The sequence below is a fragment of the Vollenhovia emeryi genome, unplaced genomic scaffold (assembly GCF_000949405.1).
Source record: "Vollenhovia emeryi isolate VEMERY1.0 unplaced genomic scaffold, V.emery_V1.0 DF940386.1, whole genome shotgun sequence".
NCBI classification, from domain to species: Eukaryota; Metazoa; Arthropoda; class Insecta; order Hymenoptera; family Formicidae; genus Vollenhovia; species Vollenhovia emeryi.
This window is the reverse complement of record NW_011965980.1, coordinates 1-9,493: the sequence shown is the minus strand read 5'-3', so window position 1 is coordinate 9,493 and position 9,493 is coordinate 1. Positions and strand designations below refer to the sequence as shown.

Here is a 9,493-nt window from a genome sequence, read left to right as displayed (position 1 = left end):
TGGTTCAAAACAGGCCAATCGTACACTACGGTTGAACGGAAACCTGTCCGTGAGTCGCGCATCGATAGTGTTAATGAACTAACACTATCAACGCGCGACTCACGGACAGGTTTCCGTTCAACCGTAGTGTACGATTGGCCTGTTTTGAACCTTTTTATCTAAAAAAACTACTGCTCGGAACGAAAAATGGCAAATAACTTTTTCATTTATTTTTTCGACGACTTTCTTGCTATGGTATTTTGATTCGCGAATTTCAGGACACCCTGTATAATCACGTTTCGCGATTCTTCTGGTTCGCTCGTATATGTACGTCAAAATTAAGCGCTCGGTCATTTTTCAATATTTTTGTACAATATTTATACAATATAACAGCAGGGGAAAGGGAAAATTTAAAAATCGCGTATCGACAGTTCAGTGTCTGGTCGACAACCCGTATCGACGCACTGTTCTGAAAAGTCGAAATAGACGCGTAAACAACATCTTAACTAATATATGTTATTGCGAACAGTATTATCACAGCCCCAGTGGTCGAGCTGGTAAGACGCCCGTCACGGATTGAGGGAGGTTCCAGGTTCGAATCCTGGTTGGGGTAATATTTTTCGCAATAAGAATTTTAATAGCCAGATACGGTCAATAAAAATCATTGATGTTGTTTATACAATATGTTTATTAATATATGCCCTAAACATAAGTAAAAAAGAAAAAATTTTCGTCAAAAAGAAATTGGTAAAAACAATTCGTCGAAGTTGATGCCGTTTCGAGTGCCTCAGGGTGGCGTAACCCCTTAATCGGTGACACGGTTCTGCGCTGCGTTAGCCTTAAATAAAACCCGCTTCTCGAAATGTGCATCAGTCAGCCGATTGAATTTTGGAATATCCATCATTGTGGCATAACTGAATAGTCGCTCCACTGGTGCCGACGACGGCAACGGCGTGTTATAACGCAAGAAAAGCTTCCGAATTAGCGGAAAATTTTTCAAGCTCTCAAGACTCGGGTCAGCTCTCGTTATAAATGAACATATTTCGACTTCAGCTTCTCCACGTTGATAAAAAAATTCTGGCTGCTCAGTTGCAGCGGAGACTGGACCAAAGTCGAAAAAGTCGTTCTCGATCATATGCTCAGCCTCAAGTTCAGGCTCTTCATCGCGAGCTCTCTCTTCAGATGCGACTTTGAGAACAAGATCACGCACTTTTTCTTGAGTGGCTTTGTCCAAACACGTCAGCCATCGTGTTTTAAATTTCGGATGTGTCACTGCCGCTATTGCAGCGAGTTTTCCGGCTCCCTCAACTTCAAAAAAGTTCTCGAATCGAGATTCGAGCGAGCTTTTTATAGCCTCAAGCAAGGGCTGACATATCGTGATCGTGTTTTTGCTTAACAAATTGTCGACTTTTTTTCTCAAAGCGACCAATGTGGGTAAAAGGTACCCGTAAAAACAATAACTTTCACCCTGCAAGATATCGATCGCTTCCGCTAGCGGTTTCGTACATTCGATGTATTCTTCGAGGTATTCAAAGTCCGAGTGTCTGAGTGGATTCCTCAACTGAACAATTTGATTCATATCGCGATGAAGTATTTTGTCCTTGAGCTGAATTATTCTTTTTAGAGAATCGTAGAGTGAATTCCACCGAGTTATTACAGGCCTGAGCAATGCTTTGCCCAAGTACAGCTTCAGAGCTTCATTTGTTTTCGGCGATCTCAGTGACTTCCATAACCAATTGCATCGGTCGAGAGCGTCCGTATGTACGTCAGCGAGATTATGAGATGCTTGAATTGCCTTGATAACATCCGTTGTCGCTATGAGATGCAAAGTATGACTAGCACAGCGAATATGAAAAGGCAAGCGGTTATGGAGTTCCTCGGTATAGTCAAAAATTTCGTTCTCGAGTGGCTCTTCCGGCAAAACATCTTCATCGGTAGTATCGGAACTGTCTCTATTAGCACTATTATCGTCTAAAAAAAAAGTTGCGTAATTAAATATTGTGGACGAACATGTTATAAATAGAAGATTTGGTGCTTTTGACGACTCGGGAAACTTAACTGAGGGTACTACTACGGTCGTAAATCTAATAGAATTTACATTGGTACTTGATTTAAGTCAGAATTCGATAGATTTGCGATTGACATTTGCCAAAAACAGAGTTTGCATTTTATAATCTCTGATTAATTATGAGATTTCTGAATTTGATAAATGGTGAATATGACCCATGTGAGCGACGATGGAATATATTTATCAAATTCAGAAATTTCATAATTAATCAGAGATCGTAAAATGTAGACTCCACAGTCGTAATTATCACCTTCTAAGGTGGTTCATTCATATTTTGCACCGTACCGAACGATTAGAATGCCCACATTTATTGTAGGATGGTGAGAAACGAAAATCGTCCAAAATTGCTCCAACTTCTCTGTATAGCGGTACGATTAAAAAAATATCTCGAATAATATACCAGAAGAAAAGATGTCATCGATGTCTACTCCAAAAACCTTGAATGCTTTAACGAAATTCGATCCGTTATCGGTAACTGTCGCTATGATGTTATCGTTATCTAAGCCAAAGGAGGTATGGATTTCGACAAGTGCATCTGCGATCGCTGTGTGTGAATGAGTAGGGGAAACGCGTACACGCAATAGCCGCCGATTTACGTTCAAGAGTCCCTTCATCGATCTATTGAACCAAAGAAATAAATAAATAAGTGTTTTATCGTTCTATCAGGTAACCAATTATGTTTACAGATAGTTACACACTAAAGCAAAATTATAAAATTCTCCGCCTTTAAATTGAGTATCAAGATAAACTTTTTGCGGTTAGTATTAGAAAATCCTAGTTCACAAGAAAGTATAAATGATCCTTAAGAAGGAAAATTTTTTTTATGTTATGAATTATCCCAGCAGCCACGCAAACCTTGGATCGTAAATAACTTAATTTAAAAGTGAAACTAAGGACGACATGGAGCTCGGACGTAAAGGATTTATATTAAGAGTGCAAATACCCAGTGGACTGTAACGCCGATAAATCGTCGATTCATTCCCGTCCAAATATCCGCCGTTGTGCAAAAATGTTTATTTGTGGAAATTGCATTTCGAATTTTTGCTAAATTCTCCTTACATATAGCGTCGATTTTCGAGCCGAGTGTACGCCTAGACATGAATTTCACGGAAGCATTACCTGCTTTTATTTTTAAATCTACAAATTTCAGTATATCACATTGTAGTTTGCAGTGTTAGATGCATTAATAATCATACGTTTCTATAAAACTCTTTAGCGGACTAATAATGTATTTACCATCAAACATCCTGCGAAATGCTGGCATCTCCACAGTTTGTAACGGCGCTCCACTTTCTAGAACGTAGTACGAAACGTTCCGATCGAACTGCTCTTGGTTGAATGAACATGTTGTCCGTTTATAAGCAGGTGGTTCCTCATTATTCAATCGCTGCCGTTTAATTTTTGTGTAAGTCTTGTATTGGCCGTACAATGCGACATGTCGTCTCTACAAATTCATAACACGGAATATTATATCCCTTTCAGGCAACCCGGTGCACGTAGTGAAGTGGTTTCGTTTAATATTAACATATAACATGTTTACTTACTCTTAAGTGTGTTGTATAGTGCGACGACACTGTGAGTCTACCAGTTATAGCTTTCGTCGGTACACACGTCTTGCAATCAGCTACAATATTACCATTAGGCGTAGATTGCTCGAAATCCACTTTAAAGTATTTGCCATCCAAATAGGGTCTTTTTGCGCACGCTATGCGAAAAGCTTTTTCTTCCTCGGATATTCTCAGGAACGTTTGTGGGCAAATACTCGTCAATTGATAATTGACTCAAGGAAGCTATATTATTATCATCATCATTATTTCTGCTTCCGGGCAGTGGTTGATTAATATCCCCTGGATCATCAACGTTGATTGAAGCTTCTAGAGCCGCCATGTTTGATATCCTATTATATTCACATTTTACAGGTTGAATAACAAATTATGTCAACAAATTTAAAATAATATTTGATAAGCAAACTTTATTTAACTGCACGGTATTAATATGTTTTTAGTATTATTACTATTGAAACTCACACACACAACCCAGTGAGAAATGATTCGTCGATCGATGTCGAAACGATGTCGAATCGACATCGATACCGTCAAATTGACGTCGATTCGACATCGTTTCGACATCGATCGACGAATCATTTCTCACTGGGAATGTTCTTGATATGGTTGATGTTTTCAGATTTTCATCTCACGACGAGATATTAAAATCCTCAACGAATCTAATTTTTTTATCTTACTGTAACGCCAAATATCCTTAAATGTTAAAGAGAGTTAGTGATTATAACATAACACTTAAATTTTTCTATCTTGTAGCTGAGATATATCGATATATATATATAGCACCAAAAATATGTATAATACAGGCAATGCGTATCTATGAAGTATGAAATTAAAAGTATACAATTTCTATCCGGTACTTCTAAGAAACGGGAAATCCGAGATATAACACTTACCTGAAATTTGTAAAGCGTTCCGCAGTATCACACGAGATTGCATACGATTCCGTATCGCGATTTTAATCAACGTATTATCGTAATTAAATAATAAGTAAAAATGCAGCACGCAACAATCGAGTGACGCGCTCCACTCTGCTGTAACGGAGAAGTGGCAACCGTGACGCGCTCCACTCTGCTGTAACGGAGAAGTGGCAACCGTGACGCCAGACGCGCGCGCGTCTGGCGCGAGACTATGCGCGATTCGTAAATTTCGTAATTCGCGATTCGTGATTTGTGATTCATAAACTTTCGTTGAACATTCAATATGTCTGTTCTTGTATTTAATCGATGAATTTTCCCTCTACATTATTCACGAATATACGAATAGACATAATATATTATTAATATATTCGAATGATGGAGCCGAATTTCCATCATTCTATCGGACAATGTTTGAATATTGCGAAGGCATCTCGCAACTCGCGAACAATCTTAAGACCAAAAATTAACCTTTGCTCGACGTGAACAGAACAAGTTGTCTTGCAGTAAGTACAATTTTACGTTCTTTTTGTTGTTAACTCGATTCGAACAAGAAATACACGAATGTAATTTAATTACATGAATGTAATTAAATTACGTGATGTAATTTAATTACTTTGAGCATCAATTACTTGGGCATCAATTACAAATGCTCAAAGTAATTAGTAATTGAATGGAACTTAAATACAAATGCTGAAAGTAATGAGTAATTAAAATCCCATTTAATTATTCATTATTTTGAGCATTTATAATTCGGTAATGGCCAATTACAAATTCGCCCATCTCTGCATTACGCACGCCTTATGCTTCGCGTAGGACCTCTGGTTCATGTTTGGTGCATGCATTTCGAGGCGAAACACAAAGAGTCAAAGATAGAATCACATGTCGTAACTACTAGAAAAAATCTGCCATTAACACTTGCGTTGAAACATCAATTAAGATTGAATCACAGATTACTTAATAACATTTCATTTACCGATGAAATAATATCGGGACCACATATTTCTATAGATTCAGTGTATTCTCCTCCTCAATTTGATTCCTTTAAAAAATACTTACCACAAATTTACACTACTGTTTCATGGATTGAAGTCCAAAGCATTTTATTTAAGCCACAATTTGTGTTAAGTGTTGACGTAACGGACATTTTACCTGTTTTTGGTTTAATTCACTTTATTTGTTTAAATGAAGCAAAAGAACCGTTTTTTGTTTTACAAATATTAGAGACCCTTGGGTTTTCGAGACATTTATACGCTTATCGTGTTTCGTTTTCAAGTAAATGGAAGACTGTGAAATGTACTAATGCTAGTCAGTACAGCATTACTTCCTTAGTAAAGTCGGTTACTGCTGACTATTTTGTAACAGACGATATGTAATAAAAACGATATCTAATAAAATTGTGTTCAAAGTATTCAAAAAACGTAGCCAAAAACAGCTATTAAATTTTGAAATTAGAGATATCAATTTTACCCTTAAATACGTGACATCACAAATTTCAAAAATTGAAGACTGGTTATACACAGCAATGCCACAACACGTAGTAGACAATTTTTTCAAATACAACGCAAATAAACTCAATAAACACAAAAATACTGTTAAAACTAAAATGATCAAGAAATTCAATTGGCTAATGAAAAAACAAAATACAGTATATAATTCTTTCCTTAATACAAATCGCACTAAATGGATCATGAACACCAGCAGTAAAGAAGTCCCTAAACACATCATGGACTTTTTAAGCTTAGGCGATAAGTTTGGCTTGCCCTTTAACCATAGCAATAAAAATAACCGCTTGAAATATGTACTAGACGTAATAAAAAACTTCGAATGTAATAGTTATAAGATACCTGACAATATAATAGATGACACACGCTTGCGTATCGCCACTTCGCTCAGCAAATCCCTTCGCAAAACTAAACATATACAGTTCATGGAGAGAAAGTTACTAACAGATTTCACTGAATGTAACAAATTCCTCCTTGAAAATAAAGACATAATGGTCACTAAAGCTGACAAAGGCCAAGTGACCGTAATCATGGACAAAAATAAATATGTAAACCAAATGAAGGATCTACTAAGCGACCAGACAACCTATAGGAAACTATCAAAAGACCCTATATACTCAACCTCGACAAAACTTAATAACTTGGTCAAGTCATGGCGAAAAAATGACATCATCGACGAACACACATATTGGTATCTAAATTGTACGAACGGAAATACCCCACGTTGTTACGGTCTGCCTAAGATCCACAAGCCTGGCCTTCCCTTAAGGATCATAGTCTCCTCCGTAGGTAGCCCATTGTATAATGTGGCACGTTATTTACACAATGTATTACACAAATCAATTCCTAACGCTCAATCCTTTATAAAGGACAGCTGGTCATTTGTTACCTCAATTAACAATATAAATATTCAACCTAATGAATTGATGATCTCACTGGATGTCACTTCTCTTTTTACAAACATACCAAAAGAGTTAGTCCTAAAAGGCATTGAAAAAAGATGGAACTATATCTCCAAGTCTACCAAACTTAACTTAAATCAATTCTTATACGCGATAGACCTTGTCCTAAACTCAACCAGCTTTACCTTTGAAGGACAGGCTTATGAGCAAATCTTCGGCAGTCCGATGGGATCTCCACTCTCACCCATACTAGCGAATATTGTCATGGAGGATTTGGAAACGAACTGTTTAGCCAAACTTGCGTTTGAGGTTCCTTGTTTCTACAGATACGTCGATGATATCTTCACGATACTTCCACGCGATAAACTCCCAGAAGTATTAAATGTTTTTAACGAATACCACCCACGTTTGTCTTTTACATACGAAATGGAAGAAAATGAATCACTTAGTTTTTTAAATACAATAGTACATATGTAGAGAAAATAACACACTTATAACCAATTGGTACCGTAAGCCTACTTTTTCAGGTCGTTACATTAACTTCCACTCAAACCACCCACTCAAATATAAAATCAACACAATATATAATCTCATTGACCACGCCACCTTGCTTTCCGACCAACGGTTTCATAAAATAAACATCAAAATAGTTGAAGACATACTTTTAAACAATAGCTTCCCGAAAAAACTAATTAGAAAACACATAAAATTACGCACAAAAAATCTAACACACACAAATAATAATACACCACATAATATACACACCAATACAGACTATATAACTATCCCATACATAAAAGATTACAGCGAAACCATTAGTCGAATCCTTAAAGATGTTAATTTCAATGTCTTATACACGGTCCCCAAAAAACTCGACTGTATAATAAAACGTGCAAAGGATAAAATCGACGTGACGAAACAAACAGGCGTGGTATACCAGATAGATTGCTCTCAGTGTGACACATCTTACATTGGACAGACTAAAAGACACGTAGGTACGAGAATCAAAGAACATCAACGCAACATAAAGGGACCCACTGATAATTGAAGACATTGCTGCAAGAACGAGGTAAGTCCACTTTTTGGCGAAAATGATGTTTTAACACCATTATATGCAACGTTCCAAGCCCGATCGATTGGTGTAAAAACGACGTACGTAAGTGCATTGTTAGTTAAATAAACTGAGATTTTTGGACTTGCCCCTCTAAGCAGATTGGTGCAAGAACGAGGCAAGTGCGGAAAAAAATTACCTAATTTAATAGTTTATTATTTATTTTTACTAATTTATCACTATAACTATCTAAAAGGTACTACTTTCAAATATTTTTGGCTAGTTTATGTTCTGTTGCTAGGCATTTTTTCGATTTTTGGTGCTAGAACGTGGCAAGTCCAAATTAAAAGTGTTAAAATTTCATGCATTTTGAAAGTTTGTTATTATTTGAATAAGTATGCGCTAATGGATAGCTAAGAAGAATATAATGTAAAATAAATAAACTTTCTGAAACAAAATTTGAAAACGGGGGAAAGTTTTTTTCGTTTATCTCGGAAACATAAAATGTGGACTTACCTCGTTCTTGCAGCAATGTCTTCAATTACTCTGTAGTGACAAACCATCGCCTTTCCCAAGACCACAATTTTGACTGGGCGAACCCTTCGATCCTACATAAAGAAAATCATTCACGCAAAAGGGAGATAGCAGAAATGTTTTTTATTAAAAAGAGCAAGAATACCATTAACTTACAAAGGGACACTGACAACCTCAACGTCATATATGATAGCATCATCGATATTACTTGATCTAGTCCCAGCCATTGATATTTATTATAATTATAACGGCCATTATAATTATAAATTAATTCTACCTTGGTGACTTATCGTTAACGTATCCTTGCTATAATTTATTATTATAACTAATAGTTATTATCTCTAACTTATTTACAATTGTAATTTATCTCGCTGACCAATTACTTATACAATTTTAATTTTAATTCCTGATAGAGCTTTAATTTTTACCTAGTTGACGAACTCTTTATATCTTATGTATTCCTAATAACTTATACAATTTTAATTTTAATTCCTGATAGTACTTTAATTTTTACCTAGTCGACGAATTCTTCATATCTTACTTATTCCGAATATTGTTGTAATGTCATAATTGTACCGACTGTTAGATTACCGTCATCTTATTTTTATTTTTATTTTTATTTTCAACCTGTCGACCACTAATGTTTTCCACAACGTATTGTTCGGCAAACTCACCTTTTTTTTTTTTTACGTGTGGAAATCCTTTGTGGATACCCGGGCCCCCCTCCGGGAAGGGAGTTTACATTAAGTGGCCCGGGTTATGTGGGACTGCCCCCCTAATGGCGATCGGGTGCGGCCGCTGACATTGCGACCGCTGGGCTTACCGCACTAAAACCACACGGTGGACTGCGCTGTGCTTTACTTGGGGGACGCCCAGGACTTGGCAGAGCCATTGCTTCTGGACGCCCCCCGCACCGGCCCGCCGTTTGATGGGCGGGCCGCTGCGCTCCCTCCCCCGTTGGTGTGGGGGAGGGGG

At 37.0% G+C, this 9,493-nt stretch overlaps 1 protein-coding gene across 1 annotated transcript; it reads left to right on the top strand.

Annotated features, from left to right (window-relative positions):
* Positions 1-6,216: 6,216 nt before the first annotated feature.
* On the top strand, positions 6,217-7,308 carry LOC105556066 (the record flags this gene model as incomplete). The annotated part of the gene is made up of 1 exon (XM_012003134.1): positions 6,217-7,308. A coding segment is annotated over exon 1 (1,092 nt), but the record flags the coding sequence as incomplete, so codon positions are not given.
* Between the last annotated feature and the right edge of the window lie 2,185 nt (positions 7,309-9,493).